This window comes from Musa acuminata, chromosome BXJ2-5, assembly GCF_036884655.1.
Source record: "Musa acuminata AAA Group cultivar baxijiao chromosome BXJ2-5, Cavendish_Baxijiao_AAA, whole genome shotgun sequence".
Taxonomy (NCBI): Eukaryota; Viridiplantae; Streptophyta; class Magnoliopsida; order Zingiberales; family Musaceae; genus Musa; species Musa acuminata.
The window spans coordinates 7,317,335-7,344,012 of NC_088342.1; the positions used below are offsets into that span (position 1 = coordinate 7,317,335).

General features: G+C 36.3%; 4 protein-coding genes across 12 annotated transcripts; 3 read left to right on the forward strand and 1 right to left on the reverse strand.

Moving 5' to 3' along the window:
- Positions 1-2,800: 2,800 nt before the first annotated feature.
- Positions 2,801-9,147, reverse strand: LOC135582785 (polyprenol reductase 1-like). Of its 9 annotated transcripts, XR_010486915.1 has the most exons (8): positions 8,931-9,146; positions 7,847-8,202; positions 5,823-6,057; positions 4,519-4,614; positions 4,115-4,154; positions 3,376-3,458; positions 3,190-3,261; positions 2,899-3,007 (listed from the first exon to the last, which is right to left on the reverse strand). XR_010486915.1 is itself a non-coding variant. In XM_065108421.1 (7 exons), the coding sequence occupies exons 1-7, from the start codon at positions 9,087-9,089 to the stop codon at positions 2,903-2,905; spliced, it is 1,089 nt and encodes a 362-aa protein (XP_064964493.1). In that variant the 5' UTR covers positions 9,090-9,147; the 3' UTR covers positions 2,801-2,902. The 9 variants fall into 9 exon arrangements, 7 of the variants coding, with proteins under 7 accessions (XP_064964493.1, XP_064964496.1, XP_064964492.1 ...); XM_065108421.1 differs by lacking the exon at positions 3,376-3,458 and having other exon boundaries at positions 2,801-3,007; positions 4,086-4,154; positions 7,847-8,199; positions 8,931-9,147; XM_065108424.1 differs by lacking the exon at positions 3,376-3,458 and having other exon boundaries at positions 2,801-3,007.
- Positions 9,148-14,547: 5,400 nt separating this feature from the next.
- Positions 14,548-17,989, forward strand: LOC103984649 (probable LRR receptor-like serine/threonine-protein kinase At1g12460). The gene is made up of 2 exons (XM_009402194.3): positions 14,548-16,199; positions 16,295-17,989. Exons 1-2 carry the CDS (start codon positions 15,028-15,030, stop codon positions 17,772-17,774), a joined length of 2,652 nt encoding a protein of 883 aa, XP_009400469.2. The 5' UTR covers positions 14,548-15,027; the 3' UTR covers positions 17,775-17,989.
- A 5,363-nt stretch (positions 17,990-23,352) lies between these two features.
- On the forward strand, positions 23,353-24,521 carry LOC103984648 (glutathione S-transferase U18). Its single transcript, XM_009402193.3, has 2 exons — positions 23,353-23,822; positions 23,914-24,521. Exons 1-2 carry the CDS (start codon positions 23,487-23,489, stop codon positions 24,274-24,276), a joined length of 699 nt encoding a protein of 232 aa, XP_009400468.2. The 5' UTR covers positions 23,353-23,486; the 3' UTR covers positions 24,277-24,521.
- A 792-nt stretch (positions 24,522-25,313) lies between these two features.
- On the forward strand, positions 25,314-26,258 carry LOC103984646 (glutathione S-transferase U18-like). The gene is made up of 2 exons (XM_009402192.3): positions 25,314-25,672; positions 25,764-26,258. The coding sequence occupies exons 1-2, from the start codon at positions 25,586-25,588 to the stop codon at positions 26,124-26,126; spliced, it is 450 nt and encodes a 149-aa protein (XP_009400467.2). The 5' UTR covers positions 25,314-25,585; the 3' UTR covers positions 26,127-26,258.
- The last annotated feature ends 420 nt before the right edge of the window (positions 26,259-26,678 follow it).

A 26,678-nucleotide genomic window follows, 5' to 3' on the forward strand; every position in this document is an offset into this window, starting at 1 on the left:
ATGTACCACTAGGAAACTTACGATCTACCGTGCTATATCTGGATGGAGACCTTAAGGTCCTGAGAAGCTTCTTAAGAGCATAAACTGCACAAACAGCCATGAAAATTCCATACTTTTTATTCACCAACTCGAAGAACGAGAATAGTTGGCAGGAAACAAGGAATGCAGCAAGTCTGCTCGAGTCCAACATGTAGTTACTGATGGCTTCAGTGTTCTCTCATGGGAAACAGCTTCATAAAGGTCTTCAGCATGTGAATCTCTCGACATTTATAGCGCCATTCGATCATTTCTGACATGAAAGACACCACACTGATGTGATGTGATCATCATTTAATGCTTGCAGAAGATGCGTTTGCAGATCAGTTCACGCGGCTGGAGAAGATGCGTTTTCTCTGATCATTAAGTATTTTATATGATAATGTATATAACTACCTTAATACTTATTATTCTTATAGAAGAAAAATTATTGTAATATATCATAAAATATATTTAGTGATTTGATATTTAAGTTTGATTACATCAAGTCCTGAGATAAAATTTTACAATCATAAACCTTGATTAGTAGTCTCAAAATATATTATAAAATCAGTTTCTATAATTAAATATATATAATAATATTTTTTATATTTTTTTCTTCAACTAATAAATATAAAATAGGTTTCCTACTATCGAGATAATTTATAGGAATATGTGAGCATATAATCATTTGTTCTTTTTAAATATTTTATTACTTTTTTATAGTCATTTAGTGCTTCATTCTTATATAACTTTAATGTCTATCTAATATATCAACTGTAAAATTAATATCTGGTCTGATATAGGCTTAAGCATATAATAGACTTTTAACTACTTATACATAATAAATATTTTTTTATCTAATTCTTTTCTAAGTCATTTTAAAAATACTTATTTTGATTTAAATTTTTACCTATGTCATTTGTTGAATAAAGATGTATGATAAATATCTTTAAGACTCAGATAATATACCCCTAAATATCCCTGAATATATATTTAAAATACTTATTATGAGATAGTTCTAGATCATTGAAATCTATCCTTGAATATCTTAATATCAATAACATAAGATACCTCATTTACATCAATTATCTTAAAATTTTTAATGAGAAATTTTTTAGTTTGGTATAATATCACTATTATGAGGTAAAATATTATCCACATATAGACCAATATAATAAATTAACATATACTAACTTTCATATATAAACCTTGATTAATAATTTTTTTAAATCTGAAAAAAAAATAATGATATTATAAAACTTTATATATCATTGTCTGGATACTTGTTTAAGATTATAAATGGATTTCCTAAATTTACATACCAAAATTTTCTTTCATTTTCAATAGAAATCATATAGGCTAATCCATATAAATCTAGATCCCTATCTAGTAATTTTTTTTTCACATCCTGTAACTCAATTATAATGAGCCACTAATATCATGATGATTCTTAATAAGTTTATTTCAAAATATATATATTTTATTATGATCGATATATTCTTTATAAGTAAAACCTTTGACCATAAATTTGATTGTTATTTTGTTCAATATTATCATTTGAGTCATGTTTATATAATAGTCTCCTTTATAATTATTGTCTCAAACAACACTAGCACATTAATCTCAACTTTTTTTTATTATATTATATCACTTTTCAATTATTACTTTCTGTAACTTATGAAAATAATAAGAGATCCTTTTGATTTATATGTTATAAAAAATGACAGATTTCCTTTCGCTTTGAGATTTCTTAAAACTATCAATTATAATTATTTAATAAGATAATTAACAATGACATCAACATGATAACTATAATTATGATAAATCATAAATCATATCTTTTATGTAAAAGATAAATATTATTTTATAATTTTTAAGCATATACATGTGAATGATCAAATAAGCATCCACGAATAATAATTAGATTTTTAATTATCATATGAAAAATTATAAAATAAAATTATAATTAATATTTTTAATTTCTTGTGGAACCCTTAAACTAGTCAACTCTATTTAATTAGGCAAACTCAGAATTGGGTTACTCAAATTAGACTCATAGATTTAGACTAACTATCCAGTCAATTAGGCCTGTCAAAATAAGTCGATCAAAGTAAAAAATTAATCAAAATTTGACTTTCCCTGAATTCGATCAAAACTTGATCAAAATTTGACTTTCCCCGAATTCGATCAAAACTTGATTAAGCGAATCTAAATCTAGTCAATTAGTCAAAATATAATCATGATAAAGTTTGATTAAAATATTTGATTAAAATAAATCAAATTAGTAAAAAATTATTAATTTCTAAACTCTTCTTCTCTCTTTCTAGAGATAGCAATGAATTAAGAACAAATTGGGGATGAAAAAATACATGTAATCTTTTAATAACTAGTTATTTGTCTCTAGAAAATCATGTCTTTATAGATGAGAATAAAAAAATCTAAAATGATAACTAAGAAAGTCCTTATGATAATCTTCTAAGAAAGCTTTTCATATCTAAATATATCTCAGTGGATGTCTGGAGTTAGTTCTCCACCGTATGCAGCCAACTAAGAGGAATAGAAGAAGCGGGGAAAAGGGTGGCCTGAGGAGGAAGCTGCCATATGTGCGGAGGAAGAGAATGGTGGGGGCAGAGAGAAATGATGTTGAATTGATGGCGGTCATAAAACTCGCTTGTTGAACAGAGGAGGGGTAGTTGGGTGGTTCAACTCCCTGACTGCCGCTTCTCCTTCAGCTCAACGCCAGGCTTGCCTGGTTCTATGCACAGGATGGAGAGTATCAGGGCACACGAAAGGCACAGTACCTAATAATCATTATGGAAATAAAAAACAATTACATAAACCAATTTCCATAGATTCTCAAAGTAATTTTGTGTGTGAAAATTTTCTAGTAAACAAATGGAATGATAGCTCGACGGGTCTTCGGATAGTTCTCAAATTTGTGATGGTACCATCTATGCGTTTCGGCAGCTGCAAATGTCAGATTGGATACCTGTCATCAAATAAAAATTGAATGCAGTGGTCAAAGACAGGAAAAACAATCTTTCTGAGATTTGCATACAATAAAACGCACTTTTATGCACGCCAAGCATACTCAGGTTTGGCTTGGACACACACAAACATGAAGAGAAACCATACTGTAATATCAAACACACTCAGATTCAGCTGACATACCACAAACATGAAAAGAAGCCAAATTGTAATATCCGATCCTCCGCTTGCAACCAGGATTCCAAAATATATGATCTGCAAGGCACAGAAGAATAAGGAAGGTCCATGAAAAGGAAGAATATTGGACCACCGAAAGAACTTTATACTTCCTATGAGACTCAACATATAGACACTTGTCTTCCAACATACCAAACAAAATGGCCAAGTACTTGCATCTTAATCCAGAGCAATGATATTATGGTTTCCATCTCGGTTCACTCATTTTATCACCGCTGTTATAGCAAAAGTCACATTGGCTGAGACCGATGCAGACGTAAATACCATGTCATGTTTAGATATAATCAGTACCATTCATTACGACAAAAAATGAGGCACTGCATCCAGCATCTAGTTCTATATAATGGAAGTTCAGTTTGATCAAGCTATTAATACATAATAGCCAATGATAGCCTTCTTCTCTAGCACAAACAATTATGCATCCAAATCTCAACTTCCCTCCCAAAAACATTCTATTAGTCTCTCAAAACTCTCTCAGAAAACTTTGAACTTGTTCCCACATGGAAAATCTGTGACAGGACAGCCAAAAGGTGAAAGTACTTTTACGAAGACGTCTTCAAATGTGAAATATTAATTCATAGCTATTCAAAAGTCATCGTGTTCAAAACATCCAATTATTTTTTTTTTAAAAGGCATCAATTCAATTCACAATCAACTACTTGGTTGTGAAGGCAGTTCCATGACACACGTCTACAGAATACATGTACTTGAACTAAAACCTAAAACAACATAAATGATTGCAGAAGCCAAGATATGAAATATTCAATATACATGACACTAATTTGAGTTGTATGCACTATCACTACATGTTTATTTGAGGAAAATATGGTTAATAATCCCACCATTGTAACGAGAGGAAAACATAACGCACCAGGAGGACCAGACGAGATCAAGATGTCCATACATGTTTTCTGTAAATTCAACCAAACCATCCTCATATTAAGACTGTCTGTTAGCACAGGAGGCATTTGTGGAAAGATTACTATTCAAAAGGTATCGAGATGATGACACTATGAGGGGGAAAATATGCAATTTGAGGCTTCTAGGGATATGTATGAAGAAAAAAGATCCTATATATCACCATCCTAATCTCTTTTATTATTTTTTTCCAATAACTACATTATAACATTTTCTTAAAACTTCCATTCCTAGAGACATTCACTGTATGTATACACTTGTTAAGAATTAATATGTCAAGAGGTTAAACAGGATTAAAAACAACTGATGTCAGTAAGAAATCTTGACTAGTTACAGGACAAGAAGCACGAGAATTACTATTTCAGCAAGGTAATGCGGGCATGAAACATATCTGAACCAGTCACCATAAGGGATCACATACTCATCGGCTCCTTTGTTTTCACGCAATGAACCCTGTCAAAAATTGAGATATCAGCAGCATTTCTTATAGAATTCATATTATGCATGATATTGGGACTTTTCAAAGACTCGGAATTAGTGGGAGCCTTATGCACTTGGTCATCTTTTTTTTATGCATGATATTAAGACTGAAGAAAAGACAAGCAGATAAAGTCAATTATAAGTGAAGAATGATGGCATAATGGAAGATAAAATAGATCTACAATATAAAGCATGATACTATTAATTTAATACTTGATAATTTATCTATGATCACAAAATAAAATAAAATAAAATAAAATATAAGTGGTACTGCAGAGATAAAAACAGCTTATTGATCTGTCCCTACTTCATATAGCAGCAAATATGCGCGCCAAGTTTATAATCAATATTTCATAAGTTACTTAATAGTTAGTCGTAGACAAGAAAAAAGAAAACAAAAAATCAACAAAGTTGGGCCCTGCAGCAACAGTTATCCACTAATACTTTCCTTTTCCTCTAAAAATATAGTAATTACTAGCCGACTATAAATTGATTATATAGTTGTTTCTAAGCATGTTATATGCATTATGCCAAACACAATAATTAATTTGACAAAAAATGATCTAGAAACTCATTCAAAGTGGCTGGGTTGAGGGACACCAAGGTAGTAGCAAAGGCAAGCCATTGCGGCACAGCAAGGCAAGTGGCAATTGCCATTACTCGTGGAACTGGTAATCTTTCCATGTGCATTAAGTAATCCATCCATGATCCATTTTGGCATGGTATGACAAGCCTCATAACTATCAGCATCAGAGTGTTGGCACATCCTAAACATGGATGATATATGGCAGACTGGCAGTAACCCTAAGCATGAGCAATTACTGTACACAATGTTATTTTAATTTCATACAATCAAGAACAATCATTTAAAGATTGAAGAGAACAAACATTTCAAATTTTAGAGTTACAAAATTAGCTTAAGAATATGAAGCTTAAAGAGAGCTGTTTTATCGATGAATAAAGGCATCTTTAGAGTACAAAAAACATAAGAGTTTACGACCAGGCTGATTAACTAAGTCCTCATCTGAATGCTGCATGCATTGACATATATATATGAATTAATGAGATTTTTGACAAACATTCCAAGTAAAAATAAGATGATGAGTCTAAATGCCAAAATCATATATGAAATCAAATACTATCAATACAGGCAAACTATAAGCATAATAAATCCCACATACAAGAATTGCATGACAACGAAGCTGATGTAGCCAACCCCAAAGAAAGATAACAGCACCTATCCATTGACACCATCCTAGATAAAGAAGAGGCTTCAATAATTCCAACCAGTCAATTTGAAGATCTGGCATTCTATCACGGCCTTTTACGATAAACTCAGCTATCTGATCACGTGCATAACTTAATGCCTCAGAAGCACAAGAGATACCAAGCGACAATGGTGCCCCTGTATAATACCTAGCATAAAAATTATATAAATAAACACATTTTAATTTTTTGTATTATCTTAGTTTACTACTTTCACCCTAGAAAAGCACAACAACTTAATTTGTTGAATGGAAATCTGATATTAATGTTGGGAAATTGCAAACATCATCGATTATAAAAAAATAATCATAGAAAAATATATACATTTTTACAACAACAACAACAAAGTCAAAAGTCTCAACTATTTGAGGTTGACTACATGGATCTTTTGCCGCCATTGAGATTCGTAAAGAATCATATATTTAGTTAAGTTCAGAATACTTAAATATTTATTTATAGTTTCTAGTTTCTATTAAAGTCCTTAATAGAAACTATAAATAAAGATTCAAGTATTCAAAACTTAATTAAAATCTAAACTCTAAAAAAAATACACTTTTTTAATATTTAAAATCACCAACTAGGTCTTAGGCATAAGAACCCAATAAATGTTGAAAGAAATAAAAAATAAACATCAGTTAAAATATCACAAATTAAACATTTCCTTATTTTCTGGAATCAGATACTTCTGAATATTTTATCCTATAGAACTACTGTATTATTCAATATTAGATGAAGATAGAACAAATTTTTAGGCATCATCAGCACTCTTTCATATATCCCAGGAAATTCTTTTCATCAGGAAAACATAAAGGTCTAAAAATTGGAGGACAAGAAGAGAAAACAACAAAAGTAGATTAAACAGAATTGTATTCAACTGAAATGCAATACATGGATATTCTAAATGCTAGTTGCACTTTGGCAACAAAAATTGCCAACCAATTAATCATGCACAAAATGTAAATTTGTTTGACACCCATCCAAGATACAGCAATTGGCATAATCCGAATTGATAGGTTTTAAAAAACAATCTATATCTAGAGAAATAAGAACTCAAGAGAATAATATCCAAATAACAGTGACAACTGAGCATAACCCAAGAGATAATTATTTTTATATATGGTAGTTTGCAACCATTAACAAAACAAAAAATCCATAAAGAGCAAACTTAACTATCATAAAGTACATCAAGGGATTAAGATGCACCGAGCTATTTTATAAAGGAGTCGTAATAATTAAAATAGCATCGTTTAATTGATTAGAAGTATCCAGTTAACTAACCCAAAAAAAGAAGCAACCGAAGAGATGAACAAGGTACACATAAGAAACTTAAACTCTTGACCAGATAAGAGGCAAGATGAAGCTATTACAGATATAATCTTTATGGGTATCCTACCTGCATAGGTAAGTGTACATTAACCCTCCTTGGGCTCCACACTTGAGGGAACTTTGTGCACTTGGCTGCCCTTTCTATCATGGTTCATTTTATCGGTTTGTACCGATGTATCGATCAATTATCGGTGCGGTATGTATTAAGTTATACCAAGCATACTGACACATGGTACACAGGGGGTGTGCTAATGTACCACCCATACCGGTCCCATGTCAGAGTGGTACATACCGTCCATACCGAGCGGTACGCCACAGTATGATGAACCTTGCTTTTTATCTTTATGAGTATCCTAAAAGACCTAGATATGCAGGCATAGTATTTGTCATATTTAGATTATGTACTCTGCTCCAAAACCAAATATGCACTTGATTGTTGCTACTTAGTTACTCATCCTTACTTCTAGTGTCCTTTTCCAACACAGAACAGGATTTCACTAAGAATTTCTAAAAGAACCCTCCTAATTTTCTCTCTTAGAAATAATCTACAAGAATCTTACAATCCATAAGGATATTAAACAAACAACAAAGAACAAGGGTTCATAGTACTTACAAAAGCCCGGTTAAATAGCCAAGAAAGTGCATTCTGGCTGATGGACTATAGTGGAACACATTTAGTGTCTCGTACAAACGTCTGAAGACCTGAACCTCCATCAATAAAAGCACAAAGACTGTCCTCCAGACTTGGTACTTATGCTCCATGGGGGTAGATGAAACTTTGTGAGAAGAAAAGATATGTGATCCTCCGATCAAGTGACTGGCAACTGTCGAGTAGCTTAATGATTCAGATGCTAATGGTACCATTTTTCTATAGGCATAGAACCATGTAGAAAGTGCCAAGGATGTTGTCAATGCTAGAGACCACCAATAAAAATGCAAGAAGTATCGCTGTGGGACGGTGAATTTCTGCTGTTCATTAAAAAGGAAAACTTTGAGATAACTAAAAGCATACAGGACTAAAAATCTTCTGAATTCAAGATCCACCAAAGTTAGATGCATCAAGTGTCTCTAGAGAAAGTGTACCTGTACAATTCACTAAAAAGAATGAAGCTTACTATTCATAATTCCTTTTTTTACTATTGACTATCCCTTTAAAAAATAATAAAATATTATTTTACTATTTGCATAACCGATTTTATCTTTTTTTTATTTTTTTTTTCTTCCCCGCACCCTCTTATTTCATCCTCGTTGTCGATGCCGCTCGTCCCCAATGCCGTCCGACCCTGCTCGTCACCCCTTGATGCCGTCCTCCACGGAGGAAGAGGAAGAGGAGGAGGAAAGTTCATAGTTTAGAAATATTAAAAACAAAATAAAATTATAAATAGTAAAAAGGGACTGTAAATAATAATTTTCAAGATATTTGACATAAGCACACAATGCAAAACTGAAAACGTTCACATCCAAAAGCTTCGCAAGGATGGAACGCGATAATTATGATTAAGCATGTCAAATTGACATTTGAAATCGAATCTTGCTTTTCCTAAGAAGCCCTTATTATCTCAGTGCTAATTGGTAGCGTAGACTTTTGACAGCCTAATCTGTATTTTAAAGGTCACAAATTTCCCTCCTTCATCAACGACCGACATCGAAAAGAGGACAAAACCAAATAAACATCCAACCTAAGAAACAAGGCTTACGGTGGAAGAATTCATCATCGTCTTTCCTCTGGCGGCAAACCCCATAATCATCCGATGTAGGAAACCCACTGGCCGTATCGGGAGGGAGACCACGAGTATGGGCACAGTCGCCGCGAGCCACGCGAGCCGCAGCAAGGCCGTGAAGCCCAACCCCAGCATGGCGGCGGCGAGCGGAGAGCGGCGAGAGGGGCTACGGGAGACCGGGGAAACCGATCTAGTGGTAAGTACTCCGACAGGACAAAAACCGGGTACGGATCCTCCACTTTTCGCGAAGATCCGATCCGTAACTGATGTATTAAAAAATGTGTTACGATCTACAAATATCACGTGCTACTTACGTACCCGTTTCTTGATTGTTGCTTGTGATAGCCTATGGGATCCACACGGTGGATCCAATCAGTTATCAGGTAGCTGTGAGAGCACAGTGTCTCCACAGGAAAAAGCTTGTCGGGTCTGCTGGGGTTGGGGTCCAAGACCCGTCAAAGTGGACGGAGACAGCGAGCGGAGGAAGGAGAGTTACGTGGTGTGGCGTGTGAGTCGAATAATCCCATGCGTGCACGGGGAACAGCATATCACAAGGGAAAGTGAAAAGGGCAAAAGAAAAAGGAAGGCAAGAGTGGGAAGCAAGAGATTGAATTGGAATGGGCATTTTATCTTTTTAAAAAATTATTACCATTGAACTTTTAGTCAGTGACATTTCCTAATTGATTTTTATTTAGTTTTTTTTTTTCTTTCATCACCCTCCATCACCACCATTGCCCATTGCCCTCGATCGTCACTACATTATGATCATCATTCTTCCTCATTCTCGTCTCTATGTCATCACGAGATAACATCGATTACCCTTTTTTGTTAATTCCTTCCGCTTCTCTTTCTCTATTTATCTTATGATATGTTGGGTGGATGAGTGGGAGAGGAACGAGGAAAAAAAGGAAGAGAAGAATGTCACAAATGGTTATTGTATTCCTGTAATACTTTTGTCGATTAATCTTTTATTGCTTTTAAATGTTTGTACATATGTTTGGCAGTGTGTTTTGCTTTATTTTTTATGTTTTTGTTTCAAAAGTATAAGTAGGAATAGTTTGCAAGGTTGTAAAGTGATTAATCATCAGAATAGATAAAATTATCTCAAAATAATCTAATTTTCATGTGCAATAGCCAGTTTTCTATAGGTTAATGTGAAGCAAAATATCACTATCTCAACACCCTAGAATCTCTTGGGTAGCATGAGACTGGATGAGGGTTTTGGATTGTATTAGGTGTTGATTGGATTCACATGGTTTTGGATAGTGTTGGGTGGTTAATACGTCTGACACCTAATGACCAGTCATTTGTGGACTTCTGATTATTCGTTTACCTTCTAAAGTCATTATTTTTTTCTTCATTTCTCATATATCAAGTATTCGCTAGATTTCTTCATAAGATGTTGGGATTTATTTATCATTCATTTTCGAATTAATCAATTTATTCTTTTACAGGTCCTTTGGGACTTGAGTGAGATTGTAACTAGAGTGACCCTTTGTAGATGGATAACATAAAGACATCTCACGAACTAAGTAATTCAAACTAAGTTTATAATAGGAGGAGAAAAAGATAATGTACAAGAAAAAAAGAGAGGATGAAAGAGACAAGAGGATGAGAGAGAGAGAGAAAAGGAGAAGACCCTGAGCAGAAGGAAGGATATGGCAAGAGAGGAGGAGGAGACGATAGGTACATGGAGGGATAAGTGGTAAGAGAGAAGTGGGAGGTAGAGGGAAAGAGAGAAATAAAGATATCACGGGGAAGGATTATCCACGAGGAAGATTAAGGGTGGTGTTAGTCGTGTTAGCGGCTACTAGCGATCGAGGGTGATGGTGGACATAAAGGGGTATTTCTCATAAAAGTGACGAAAGAAAATATCCTAAATAAAAATCAATTTTAAGGTAAAATGTCCCATTGAAATTACTATGAGGCATATTTATTAGGCTGTCGACAAATAACAATATGCTTAGATCTTTAACGAGGATTTCGTTTTCTTCTTAATGGTCACTACTTTCGTTATAATGAGATAAATAAAGAAGCAATCAGGGACTTGTCAAAAAAATATTCCGTGATTAAGATTGATAATGCCACATTAGTTGAAATAAATGGCAACAAATGTAAACACTAATTAATAATTTAAACTTAAACCACATATCTTGCATCTATAATCACAAGAAATGACAACAATTGTAAACACGAATTAATAATCTAATAATGTACTAATCATTAGAATTGAATCACTATCTCTACGAACTAAAAAAACAAATACTTTTTTGAAGTGTCCTTATGGAAAATGAAAACTATATCTTCTATAGGCTCCTCCTCCTCCTACTCCTACTTGTCCAACTTAAACCATTCAAGAGTGCATTAACTAATCGAGATTAAACCATTATGCAATCAAATTAGGTACACTATTTAATGTCTTTTCGTCATCATCAATTATCACTGGTCAAAAATATTTAAGCAATGTATAATTCGATTGATAATTGCTTTTTGTTTAGTAGATATAGAATTCGAAAGTTTGAAAACAACCTGATAAAGCAGAATATGATGTTTTACTGTTCAGTATAGTTGTGGAAGTAATCATTTACGAACGGCAAATGTTTAATATTACTATTAACAAAACATTGTGATTTATAAAAGTGAAGAGGATAACTTTCTTTTTTGCTCTAATTATGTTTCCTTATAAAGGGACTCAGTTGTGAGAATACAAAGACGTGTATGTTTTCTAAACGAGTATACGGTGATAATTATTAGGAAAGATATTATCGAAAAAATAAATATCTTAATAATATGTTATAATAATTTTAAATTATATAAATTATGATAATATATTATCATGATCCTCTCAATATTTTGATAATATACTATAATAATTTTAAATCATATAAATTATGATAATAATGATGATCATGATCTCACATGATATCCTATATTATGAAATGATTTAGATGAATATTTTATATTTATTATTGATTGAGAAAATCATATAATTATTATGTTTTATAATATATTGTGGATATAAACTTATATACGCTATTAATAGATATTCAAGCTAGCCATTTCTTTCAATAATATGATTAAAATTAAATTATTTAAAAAAAAAAAGATAATAGCATAATTATACTTGAGAATCACATCTTTGCGGCCTCTAATCATTGTTTTAGATTTGGCATGCCAGTTAGAAAAACCAATGATTTGAGATTTGAGTTTTGGTAATACTCCTTACATTAAGAAATAAAATATAACTATATATATATGTATGTATATAATAGAAATAAAATAATAATAAATAAGACGACGATAGGAAAACAAAAAGAACAAAAAGAATGGGTGACGATGAGAATTCATTTTTCAGTGGAATTCAAGATTTATAGCTATGATTGATTATAAGTAAACCGAGAGCTTTAATTGATTATAAGTCGACTACACAAACATTTTTAATTAGACATTGGAAAAAAAAAAAAATAGATTCGCGATTCTCACTCATAATAATAATATGGATTCGATAATTGTGGTAGATTAAGACTAGTGGTTTAAAATAATAAAGGAGTGTATATTATCGGAAATGATGCAACAACATTCGATTTGGGCTAAAACCATCCAACTCGATTCTTCTCGAGTTGTTCTTTCTAATTTTATTTCAATTAGAAGATTAAGACAGTGTTTCTTCCTACTTAATAGACTCTGCATCGGCGAGCAAAAGGATGCACAGTATCTCATGTTCAGGTGAGAGTGACACTTGCATGACTCGATGCTGTGTGTTTAATGGCAAATGCAGAGGTTCCGATAGACGATGATGTAATATTGGGAATGGTACTCCAATGAGAGAGGTCCACTACGCCCTCAGCTTATTAAATGTATACCTAACATGTTGTTTTGTATTAAGAGCAGTGTACACCTCTCAACCTGTCAAGTTGGTTTCTGACATTTATGTAATGTGACCATTTGTTAATTTGATGGATATCTTAAAGAATCTAAATGGGTCTTCAGTCATTAATTTAAGAACAATGGACGTAATGGCAACTTATCCCCATATTCCTACCACTTTTATAAATTATCTAATGAAATGATTTTGAAGGATCATAGTATGGTTCTGAATTCGAATCCTGTTATTATTATTTATTTATTTTTAAATATAAAAAATAATTTTTATGACCAATGTAATAGAGTGAAAGTATTTAATCCATTCTCACTTCAACACCAACAAGCAATTTCCAATTAGAAGAGTTCAGTTTTACGCGTGATACGAAGATTTTTACTAATGTTAACTCATTTACCATCGAGGTCGACACCTAAGTTGGTTCTAGGTCACCAACCCCAAAATAACGTCGCGGGACCTTTTGATGTGCACCACATCAATAACTGATGGCAATCGTTCTGTCTTATCAAGATCAAAGAATGATCGTATGGTTTATCTAATCTCATTTTGAACTCGTCAGTAAGAAATCCTAGGGATTAAGTATGAAAAAGAATCAATCAGCTCACGCTAAGGAGGAGATAATTCTCTACACACTTACTAAATCTTACTGTTTACATTATTGTCTTCTCCTCTTTATTGACTTTTAAGCATCGGAGGGAATCATAACATGATCACGTAATCGTGAGACAGACAATCTCTCGGAGACACTCAGACGACTCACTCCCAAGAAGGAATCTTACCATCAAGAAAATACCTCAAATCGCATATTCAGTCATCTTGAACGAGATGCTCATCGATGGGATTGTCTCCGACTAGATCGACTATATAATTTTATCTTACTAAATCTCTCGTAGAAGAGACACTTGAATGAAGAGCAAACTGGATTCATCTACTTCAAACGAAAGAAGAAAATATAACCAAAATATCTGCATCTTAAATGGGACTTTAAGAAGTTTTGGTTGTGAGGTGGAAGAAATAAAACCTGCAGGAACTCTTTTCAGGCCACAGTTTTTGGTGGGTCATTATTCCAGAAATGAAACCCCAGTAACAATAATCCATCTTTTGCTGAAATAGACTTCCTTGATCGTTGTTCCGGAAAGACATGTCCTTTTTCCCCTCTTTAAGTTCTGGGTTTGTTTTGCTTCTCTGTAACCTGAAATGTTGTCTCTGTTTGATAAACAAACAGCATTTACTTTTCTCTCTCTCTCGCTCCGTCACTTTTTTTCTCTGCTTGAGAATAGCATGATTATTTTTTATAGATAAAGCCACTGAGTCCTTCTGGCTGTCATCTGTCATGTTGGGTGCTTGATAGCAGTTTACCGAGGCTAACCAGTCATGATTAGAGACTGCATCATGGAACAACCTCAAAATCACTACACCGTAAGGAGCTATACACTATTCTAATGAATGAAGGTGAGATAGATGCCAGGAAATCTATTGGAAAACGTCGTATCTAAGGTGCATAGAAAAGTAAAGATAGAATGAAATATAGGGAGCTCGACATGGTTTATCTACGGAGGAGATGGTGGACAGATAATGCGACAAATCACCCCCAAAGTTGGCTCCTTTTCTAGCGTTTTAATCTGGCTTACGCCCTGCCATTTTCTTCCGTCATGCACAGCTTGTCCACAACGGAGCCACCCAACGTTGTCTTTGTTTTCTTCTCCACCCACGAGGACGAAGGACCACAGGCATTTAAGCTGTCACTGCACTTCTATACACTGTGCATTCTCCCTTTTGTTTCATTCTTTTCTTCTGCTCCTAACTCGGGTTGGTGATGGTGGGCATGAAACATTCAATGCTCCCACCAAGCACAAGCAGCAATGTCTGGTCGTCACCACCACCACCACCAATTCCACCCACCCACGCATTGAGTTCTGACGCCCGGAAAGAGAAGTAATATGGATGGAAAGCCAGACAGAGAGACAAAGCCTGGGCCTGTACCACGTGCTTCCTCTTCCTATTTATTACCTCTTCACCGGCGGAACTCCCCACCAATTCAATACCCCTTACCCACTCGCTGTTGTTCATGCTACTGCTCGCGTTATGCTACTACCCAACGGCCACGCCGAGGGCGGTGACCGCACCCCTCCCCGTCGTCGTCGCCGTTAGTGGAGTCTTCTGGCCTCGCGGATGGACTGACCGCCGTCTAAAATGAGAATCTGCCGTTATCTATTTTCCCTCGTTGTCGTTGTCGTCGTCTTCAGCGGGTCGGCGCCGCCGGTGGCGGAGGCATCGACGTCGGAGAAGGAGATACTTCTCGAGTTCAAGAGCAACGTGACGTCCGACCCCGGCGGCGCGCTCGCATCGTGGGTCGCCGCCGGCGACCCCTGCCGCGACTTCGCCGGCGTGTTCTGCAACGACGCCGGGTCCGTGGTGAAGATCCTTGTCCACGGGGCCAACCTCGCCGGGGCTATCCCGGCCTCTCTGTCCGGCCTCGGGTCCCTTCAGATCATCTCCCTCTTCGGCAACCGCTTCTCCGGCGGAGTGCCGCCGGAGTTCGCCGCGATCCAGACGCTCCACAAGCTCAATGTCAGCCGCAACGCCCTATCCGGCGGCGTCCCGGGGTTCCTCGGCGGCCTTCCCGGCCTCCGCCTCCTCGACCTCTCCTACAACGTCTTCTCCGGCGAGATTCCGGCCGCTCTCTTCAGCCAATGCGTCAAGACGCGGTTCGTGTCGCTCTCCCACAATGCCCTCTCCGGCCCGATCCCCGCTGACATCGCCAATTGTTCGAGGCTGGTCGGCATCGACTTGTCCTTCAACAATCTTACCGGAGAACTGATCCCTCAGATCTGCGAGCCGCCTGACATCAACTACATCTCCGTGAGGGACAATTCGCTGTCGGGAACCGTCACCGATAAGATCTCAATGTGCCAAAGCCTCGAACTTTTCGATCTCGGCAGCAATTCCTTCTCCGGAACGGTGCCTTTCAATCTTCTTAGCCTCCAAAATCTTAGCTACTTCAACATGTCATCTAATAAATTTCAAGGGGAAATACCAGAGGTTAGTGTTTGTAGTGAGAAATTAGGGTTCTTTGACGTCTCCGGCAATGAATTGAGCGGTGGAATTCCACCGAGCATAGCAAATTGTGGAGCGCTCAGGTTTCTTGACTTAGGGCTTAACAATCTCAGCGGAAGCATTCCGCTGGAAATTGGGAGCTTGAAGTCGCTCTCTGTTCTTAGGCTAGGGAACAATGCTGGAATCGGGGGTTCGATTCCTGCCGAGCTCGGAGGGATCGAGTTACTTCAGATTCTGGACATTCAAAATCTTCAGCTCTTCGGGGAGATTCCAATCACCCTGAGCCAATGCAGATTCCTCCTTGAGCTGTGAGTTATCGCTGGGAAATTTCTCCTAAATCGTGAATTCTTTTTATGATCATTTCTTTAGACAATCAATGAGTTCCAGTGCTGTGATTTTGCAGGGATGCATCGGGCAATCGCTTGGCCGGAGGAATCCCAGACACCCTCTATAACATGACCTATCTCAAACACCTCGATCTGCACCGGAACCAGCTCAATGGGATCATCCCCCCAACCCTGGGCCAGCTCTCAAAGCTTGAGTACCTCGATCTTTCGGAGAATTTGCTCACTGGAGTGATACCTGACTCTCTTGGAGGTCTGACGTTGTTAACTTTCTTCAATGTGTCTTACAACAACCTCTCCGGGGCGATTCCTTCTGCAACCACGATCCAACAGTTTGGACCTTCGGCGTTCTTGAACAACTCATTACTCTGTGGGCCTCCGCTGACTACCCCTTGTTCTTCGGGCAACGTCTCTCGAAGAACAAGACTATTGACTGTCCCTGCTATTATAGCCATCGTTGCTGCTGCTATCATACTTATCGGCGTCTGCATTGTCACGGTCATGAACATCCGGGCATATGGGAAGAAGGTAGTGGAGGAAGAGATTTTGGTTTCTGAGAGCACTCCTCCTGCTTCAACAGGCTCGAACGTGATCATTGGAAAGCTGGTTCTTTTCAGCAAGACTTTGCCGTCTAGGTATGAAGACTGGGAGGCAGGAACCAAGGCATTGCTCGATAAGGACTGCATGGTTGGTGGTGGATCCATCGGCACTGTGTACAAAGCCACATTCGAGGGTGGAGTTTCAATCGCGGTGAAGAAGCTCGAGAGCCTAGGCAGGATACGGAACCAGGAAGAGTTTGAGCAGGAGATTGGCCGACTTGGTAGCCTCGGGCACCCCAATTTAGTTGCATTCCATGGTTACTATTGGTCATCCACTATGCAGTTAATTCTATCAGAATTTGTTCCTAACGGAAACCTATATGATCACCTCCATGTTTCTCGTCGTCTATACTCGGGCAGCGGTAGTAGCAGTGGCAGAGGTGAGTTGTTGTGGTCTAGGAGGTTCAATATAGCTATTGGAACAGCAAGGGCTCTTGCATATCTGCATCATGACTGCAGGCCCCAAGTCCTGCATCTTAATGTCAAGTCTACTAACATACTTTTAGATGAAGGGTATGAAGCAAAGCTATCGGATTACGGGTTGGGGAAACTGCTACCGATCCTGGGTAGCAATGCTTTAACCAAGTTTCATACAGCAGTGGGTTATGTTGCTCCAGAACTGGCTTCTCAGAGCTTGAGATATAGCGATAAGTGTGATGTCTATAGCTTTGGGGTAGTTCTACTGGAGATTGTGACGGGGAGGAAGCCGGTGGAAAGCCCAGGGGCAGCTAAGGTGGTGGTATTGCAGGATTATGTTAGGGGAGTGCTGGAGGATGGAACAGCATCTGATTGCTTTGATCGGAATATGAGGGGTTTTCTAGAGACCGAATTGATTCAGGTACTTAAGTTAGGGTTAATTTGCACTTCCGAAGCCCCATCGAGGAGGCCAAGAATGGCAGAAGTTGTGCAGTTTCTGGAGTCGATCAGACCCAGTTCATGATCGGACTTTGCAGGGTAATCATGAATTGGGTATTTGATGACTAATTGATGAAACAGGAGACTGGATAAAAATCCCTCAAAGCCATTAGAAAAAATTACATTCTTTTTTATTTCTGATTTTTTTTCTCTGATCACAATTGTCATTGTATTTCCATGTGAAACTTCAGATTTTTCTCGGAGTAAAAAATATTTTTTCATTCGTCGCAATCTATTCAATAGATTCTGCAGATAGGAGTAAGCATGGTGTTCAAACATTCATTTCCACTAGTTGTTATTGGTGGAATGAGCAAGTACATTTTGATGAAGGTACAGCTTAATCCCCATCTTGTCTCTGAGCCTCATTTAGTTTCCATGTGGAATCAACTCTGAAAGTTAATACTGTAGCCAATGGCAAGAGGCAACTTAAGTTGGCATCGATTAATCTGCTGTGCTGGTTCCTTCAAGGCTCACTGTTTTGCTTGCTTTTACGGTACACTGTAGTAATAGAGCATGACACTGCCTGATTGATTTCAACCAATGCAAGGACACATCATGCATGGTGGTGATCAGTCTGCTTTCAGGCATTCGATTCAGAACCTGTAGTGAAGCAATAAGAACAAGATCAATGTTCACTCTTATTCAGGTGTGCATCTATCCGCAGCCTTGGCATGTTCTCTTCCCAGCTCGTGCCATCAAAGTGAGGAGCAGCCGCCTAATCGGGCATCGCTTGGAAAGCTTCTTTAGGAAGGCATGGCCATCTTTCCCAGCTTTGGCAGCAGAGCCATGGTTTTGGGAGGAGGTAAAGCATTGGGGCATTTGGACCAGTAATCCGCGTCGTTCTCCAGTATCCGCAGTTCCGGGCCACGGATGGTTTCCTCCGTGTGCCTCAGCCATGGATGGTCCAGTGCACACAGCTCATCCACGCGCAGAATCCAGGCGCTAGATCGAGTCCGTATCCTTGGCCACATAATCCAATCGACGTGAGCTGGGAAATTTATTGGCACAATCTTGTCGTTTAATCCGTATTCTCGGATTCCATACTCCCCAACGGTTTTGTTTTGTGTGCTTACAATCAAAAAATCATTTAGTGAGGTAAAACGTTGAAGACGATCGATGTTGGTTCCACTGATGGTTCCACTACAAACGTAAAAGTATGAAGCTGAATTTGTTCAATCAGACTCGATCGTTTTCCAGTATATTAGCATAAGTGCTGGGATGAAGGAGTAAAGAAATAAAAAATAATAATATAATTAAAAGAGAATATTTTTAATAAAAAAAATCAATGTATTAAACAAGAGGTAAGATACAGAACATTTATAAAATATTCTTAAGTACATATATTCTTTTATACTTCGATACTTCATGAATTATAGTCCTATTTATAGGACCTAGTGATAACTATCTTATCCTATTATTTCATCCATGATTGAGTTATGTGTAGGAACTACTATATGACTTTAAGATCCTGAGCCACTATTTAGAATATATCTATAACTATCTAGAACATGACAATTATCTATATAACTACTATGAATCAATTCTTAATGTTCGCCCTTGATTCTTAGTTACATATACTGATTTGAGACGTAAGATAAACATGCCTCTGAATTGGAAACGACTTTGTGAGAATATCTATAACTTCTTTATATGTTCTATAATACTTCGTTGCTATGGCTTCACTTGCTATAAGATCCCAAATGAAATGATAGTATATCTCTATATACTTCGTTTTTCTATGAAATGATGAATTCTTTATATTACAATTGTGGCTTTGTTATTACGAAATATTTATGTTACTTCTTTTTTTTTCTTGATAAAAATTTTAAAAAAATCTTCTAAGTGATATTGCTTGACAGATTGCTAATATTAAAATTACATATTCTGCTTTCGATGTCGATAATACAGTTGTTGTTTGCTTTTTTAAATTATAAGATATAGCTCTTAATCCGAGACTAAAAATACTGTCAAAAGTACTTATTCTATTATCTAAAGCTCATGTCCAATCACTATAAGTGAAACTAAATAATCTATATTTAAAATTATGAGAATACCAAATTTCATAATATTTAGTTCTAACAATATAATGCAGAATTCGTTTAACTCCAATATAATGTTTGCTTAGGCTATACATAAACTTGGATACTACAGTAATAGATAAGGTAATATCTAGTCGAGTATGAGTTAGATAAATCAAATCTCTAACCAAACTTTTGTAGTATCTTATATTTGTCAAATATGTAATATCTTCAAGTTTTAATTTCTTATTTACATTTATGAGTGTTACTGTAGCTTTATAATTAATCACATTAGATTTTTTGAGTAGATCCATTGTATAATTTCTTTGTGAAATAAATTTTTTATATAATCATTGCTTCACTTCCAACTCAAGAAAATAGTGCAATAGACCTATATATCTGATATTTCAAACTTATTCATCAAGCATTTTTTAAATTCTACAGGTGAACTCATGTATATAGTATCATCAACATAAAGGCAAACCATAAGAATATTATATTCACCTTCCTTCTTGAAATAAAGAGTAGGTTCATTATTGCTTCTCTTAAATTTATTTTAATAAAAATAATAATTAATTTTACTATACCATGCTCTTAAAACTTGTTTAAAGCCATAAAGAGTTTTTTTTAGTTTATACATATTTTTTTCATGTCCTTTAACCAAAAAAAACTTTCGGGTTTAACAAAAACCTCTTCTTGTAAATCTCCATTTAAAAACATAAATTTTATATTAAATTGATAAATAGGTCAACTCAAGTGAGCAATTAAAACTAAGAAAATTTTCACGATTTTAAATTTAGCAACCGGAGTTAAAGTATTATTAAAATTAATACTTTGTTGTTGCTTTTACTATAAGTCGAGTTTTATATTTTTAGATACTTCGATCTGTTTTATATTTTGCTTTGAACACCTATTTTAATCTAATAATTTTATTTTCTTTTGGTAGATCTATTAGCTTCCGGGTTTTATTCTTCTCAAATGACTTGATTTTCTCTTTGATTACCTTTTGTTATTCTTCTTTTACAACTGTTTCCTTAAAACTTATATGATCTAAAATAAACAAAACAAATATTGAATCATAATTGGTGATCTAAATTTTCTTAGAGGGGTTTTATCTAAGGAATCATTTGATGAATTTGAATTGTTATTAGGTGAGGTAGACGATGAACTTGTTGGAGCAGGTTTTATCACTTGATTTTGTAGAGTGTTTAGTTCTGTTGGAATCTGAATTTATATTTCATCTTCGTTAGTCTCACAATTCCAACTTGCCCTTTCATCAAATATAATATTTCTGTTAATAATAACTTTATCACTAATAGGATTATACAATCGATATGCTTTGGATTATAATGAATAACTAATTAAGATATATTTTTTAGATTTTTCATCAAGCTTGTGATGATTTTATGAATTTACCAAAGTATTATCAATGTAACAAAAAAATTCTTAGATGGCTTATACTTGGCTTCATATCATACTAAGTCTCAAAAGGAATTTGTTTCATAATAGTCTTTGTTAGTGAAATATTCAACAAATAAACTACTGTTATAACTGCTTTTGCCCTAAACTGATTTGGAAGATAGCTTATCATTTTATTATGATGTATGTGATATTGTTAATTCTTTATGAATATTATTTTCTTCATAAAAATAATTAAACTCATTAAATAAAAATTCATCACCTCTATCTATTTGATTTAATAATTTTAAACCCTTAATGTTAATATGTCCATATCTTAAATGTCACAAATTAGAGTCATTCTTTTGAATTGTAATAACATACTTTTTAAAACATCAATTTGAAAATCTTATTTTATGTCATTTTAATCAAACTAGATTTTTTTTTATTCAATAAACTATCATCAAATATAATTGAATATCTATAATATATCAATTGTCTAATGCTCAACAAGTTATGTGATAAATTAGGAACAAAAAAATATTATTAAGGTGTTTTACCTTCCTTTGACTTGTCTTCACATCAATTATTCTTTTTCCTTCCACTTAGATTTGTTTATTATATTTAAATCTAAATTTTAACTTGTGAGTTTTATATGTAACATATGATTAGAATATTTACTATAAAAAACGAAATATTATTTAAGATATCATTAACTTATGAATGAGTAAACTTATTACTTTCTTTATTTTCCTCCACATAGCTTGTTGCTTTTCTGTTTTTCAGCAATCTACCTTCATGTGATCAAACTTTTTATAACAGTGACATTCAATTCCACTCATGTAGTTTTTCTTTATCATAATTTGATTATTTTTATTCATTATGCCCATCAAAATGTCATCTTCCACTTCCTTTTTCATTTCTTTTACCATGAAATCCTCCTTTGCCACATCCTCTTCCTATAGATTTTTTGTCTTTCTTTAAAGTAGAAGACTCCCCCTCGACTTAAAATACTTTTTCTTTACTTTTCTTAATTGACCTGTTGAACCTAACTAACTTAATGTGCTTACAAGGAACATATTAGTTCATTAAATAAAAATGTAGATAAACCTTTTGACTCCTCAATTACGGTAATTATATGATCAAATTTTAGAGTTAAACTTCTCAAAACTTTTACAATGATTATAATCATAAAGGTATTCACCATAAGATTTCATTTTACTAACAATTTTAGTTACTTGAGAAAGAAAATCTTGTACTGATTCATTACTTTTCATGAATAAAATTTTAAACTCATGATGAAGGGTATGAAGTTTTAGCATAACCACTCTTGATGAGTCTTGAAATTCATTTCGAAGTATCACCTAAGTTTGCTTTGAGATTGTCATTATTATAATTCTTGAGAAGATTATCTCATGTATTTGAATCTTTCCTTTTATTCTCTCTCGACCTAGTTTTTTTTATCTAGATCTACTTATCTATTCTCTATTAAGTCCCAAAAATCTCGAGACTTGAATATATTCTTTATCTTGATATTCTAAAATTCCTAACATTTGCCTAAGAAGATAAGAATAAAGGGTTAAGATATGGAATTGTCATTGAAAGTCATAATGCTCCATTAAGATTGAAACTTATCTTTGATACTATAAATGTTAGGGATGGAGGAGTAAGAAAACGAAAAAAATAGAATACTATGATGTAATAAAAGAGAATGATTTCAATCAAAAAAACTAATGTAGTGTTAAAAAAAAATATAAGACATAAAATACTTATAAGATATTTTCAAGTATATTGTTTTATAAATTATACTCATATTTATAGGACCTAATGGTAACTACCTCATCTCATCATATCATCTATGATTAAGCTAACTGTAGAAACTACCTTATAACTTTTAGATCATCAGTCACTACTTATAACATGTCTATAATTATTTATAATATAATAATTATCTAAATAATTAATATTTAAAATATGATTATTATTTAAATAACTAATATGAATTAATTCTCAATTAGATTTAATAATAACAATAACAACAACAACACTAACGAGGACGAGGAGTAGATGATACCGATGAGATCGAGCCATTTCTCTGTTTCTCGTTTCCAGTACAGTCGATATAATCAAACTTTGGGTTCTCGTGTCAAACTTCGTCGAGTGTGAGGTTAGCAGTGGCGTCATCAAGTCATCAAACTTTGGGTTGCCGTGTCAAACTTCGTCGAATGTGTGGTTAGCAGTGAGTCTCCGACTTCCGATCTCCATCCTCTGCTAGTTTTAGGCTCACCCACCGCAGAGTTATCGGCAATCGACACAGAACAATGGCAGCAGTGTCGGCGACAACAGGGGAGGTGAAGCTGTTGGGACTTTGGAGGAGTCCCTACGTGACCAGGGTGGGGATCGCTTTGAACCTCAAGAAAGTAGGGTACGAGTTCGTGCAGGAGGAGGTACAAGGGCAGAAGAGCGAGATCCTGCTGAAGTCCAACCCTGTGTACAAGAAGATCCCCGTCCTCATCCACCAGGGAAAGCCCGTCTGCGAGTCCGCCATCATCGTGGAGTACATCGACGAGATTTGGACCAGCGAGCCTCCCATCCTGCCCTCCCACCCCTTCGACCGCGCCGTCGCTCGCTTTTGGGTCACCTACATTGATGACAAGGTTGGTCTCCACGCCTTCCCTTATGGCATCCATTTCAACGTGCTTAAATATTGAATTTGATGTGGCACTTAATTCCTTCGTTTTCTGGCAGTTGCTTGCGCTGGTTAGGACTCTCGTTTTCGGAGCAACCGAAGGGACGTCCAAGGCAGAAGTAGCAGACGGAGGGGCAGAAGCTTTTCAGCTGCTGGAAGAGGCTTTCGCCAAGTGCAGCCACGGGAAGGAGTACTTTGGTGGTGACACCATTGGCTACTTGGATATCGCCCTGGGGTGCTGGCTGGGGTGGATCAAGGCGGTGGAGGAGGTGAGCAACATCAAGTTCTTGGACGAGAAGAAGGTTCCGCTACTGGTGGGATGGGCGGAGCGCTTCTTGCAGAACGAGGCAGTGAAGGGAACCATGCTGGAGGCAGACGAATACGTACAACGTGTTAAAAACCTTTCAGCGTCTGCTCGTTAACAGAAGTCGATGGTTCTTCGTGAGCATGATAGCGAGCTGCTAAATTTCTGCAAAGGACGTTTAATTGGCTGCGAGAATTGCAATCTGCTTTCTTCTGGCTTGTTGGCATCAACAGTTCACTGTAACTCGCAAATAAAAGACATTTGGTCGATAACTATTTCGCTCTCCCAAGCGCAGTTGGGTTTATGAATCTTCCTTGAGAAAAGTCTGAAATAATAAAGGAAATGGAACCATTATTTTCCTTATTTTCTTCTTTCTTTCTTGAGCTGGCTTTCTGCTTATAATTGAGTTAGTAGATGGGATTGTCTAAGACACATCTTTATTAGGTGTAGAAAACTATATGCAAATCCAAGTTCTCAATTTAAAGCATGAATCAATATTCTCATAAATCAATCTAAATATTAGTTTATTTTCGATGTAAAATTAAATTGAGATGTTACGATCACATAATCTTTTGCTCAAAATTTTGTTCTCTTTTGCAGCAGCAACTTTTGAGCCATACCTTTTACAAAAGTATTGCATGACTAAGGCAAAATCAATTAAATCATTAATATCCTTCTTGGTGACACTTGTCTCAGTTGATCATGTTGCATGGTACTGTTACAAAAGCATCAGCTGTCTTGCAAACATTATCATCTTGTAGGAAAGGAGATGTTCGATCTTCTCCACCAACACGATTACAGAGAAGTAGGCAGAAATGATAGAACTTCCCCTTCGCTCTAATCCAATGATCCATGATGGAGTATCCGTGGCAGAACCCACGGTTGCGGTGTCAAATCAAACCAGATTAAAGGCTCGCAGTGGTTTGTCACACTCCTACCGACCTCAGAATAGATATCATTTCACGGCACAAACTTCCCGATTTCCATCCACCCATAAATATTATATTTAGGTCATGACGGCCAGAAATCAACCACAGGAGTAGATAGATTAAAATAGTCATCTCGAGTTGAACATCCGTACGAAACCGACAAGATGGAAATACGGTAGTCATTCGTATATATGCATAGCCATCGCAGTGTTATTGGCAATCGGCACAAGCTTGTGCTCTGATCTATCGCTGAGGCAAAATGGCAGCAGCTGCAACAGGGGAGGTGAAATTGTTGGGGCATAAGATGAGCCTCTTCGTGACGAGGGTGGAGATCGCTTTGAACCTAAAGAAAGTAGGGTACGAGTTCGTGCAGGTGGAGGTACACGGGCAGAAGAGATCCTGGTGAAGTCCAACCCTGTGTACAAGAAGATCCCCGTCCTCATCCACCAGGGAAAGCCCATCTGCGAGTCCGCCATCATCGTGGAGTACATCGACGAGATGTGGACCAGCGAGCCTCCCATCCTCCCCTCCCACCACTTCGACCGCGCCGTCGCTCGCTTTTGGGCCACCTACATCGATGACAAGGTTGGTCTCCACGCCTTCCCTTATGGCATCCATTTCTACGTGCTTAAAGATTGAATTTGATGTGGCACTTAATTCCTTCGTTTTCTGGCAGTTGCTTGCGCTGGTTAGGGCTCTCGCTTTCGGAGCAACCGAAGGGACGTCCAAGGCAGAAGCAGCAGACGGAGGGGCAGAAGCTTTTCAGCTGCTGGAAGAGGCTTTCACCAAGTGCAGCCACGGGAAGGAGTACTTTGGTGGTGACACCATTGGCTACTTGGATATCGCCCTGGGGTGCTGGCTGGGGTGGATCAAGGCGGTGGAGGAGGTGAGCAGCATCAAGTTCTTGGACGAGAAGAAGGTTCCGCTGCTGGTGGGATGGGCGGAGCGCTTCTTGCAGGACAAGGCTGTGAAGGAAGTCACGCCGGAGATTGACGAATTCGTACAATATGCTAAAATGATTTTAGCATCTGCTCGTTAAAATTCTATATGACTTGGGTTTCAGTTTGTGATCATTGTGGGTGAGATTTGGGTTTATGTTTTCTGCTGGTTTGTAGGAATTGCGCTATGTTGTTGGCGTCCGTGTTATTTAACCAAATAAGTTATTGCCATATGGATGATTTTGACCAAATGAAATATTATATTGCATGGCGACCAGAAATTAACACGAAAAGAAGAGAATGGGCAGATTAAAGTCGCCATCCTCGAGTTGAATGTCAAACATTTCTTGGCGTATACGCAACGACAATATCCTTGGAATATATATATATATATATATATATATATATATATATATATTATATGTGTGTGTGTGTGTGTGTGTTGGACCAACACAGGCTTGTCCTCCAGTCTATGACGGGAGCAGATGGCAGCAGCGTTGGACCTTCGCCCCTTCGTCATGAGGGTGGAGATCGCTTTGAAGCCAAAGAAAGCAGCGTACGAGTTCGAAGAGGTGGAAATATTTGGGCAGAAGAGCGAGATCGATAGAAGATCGGAGATATATATGATATGATAATTTTATATTTTTATATAT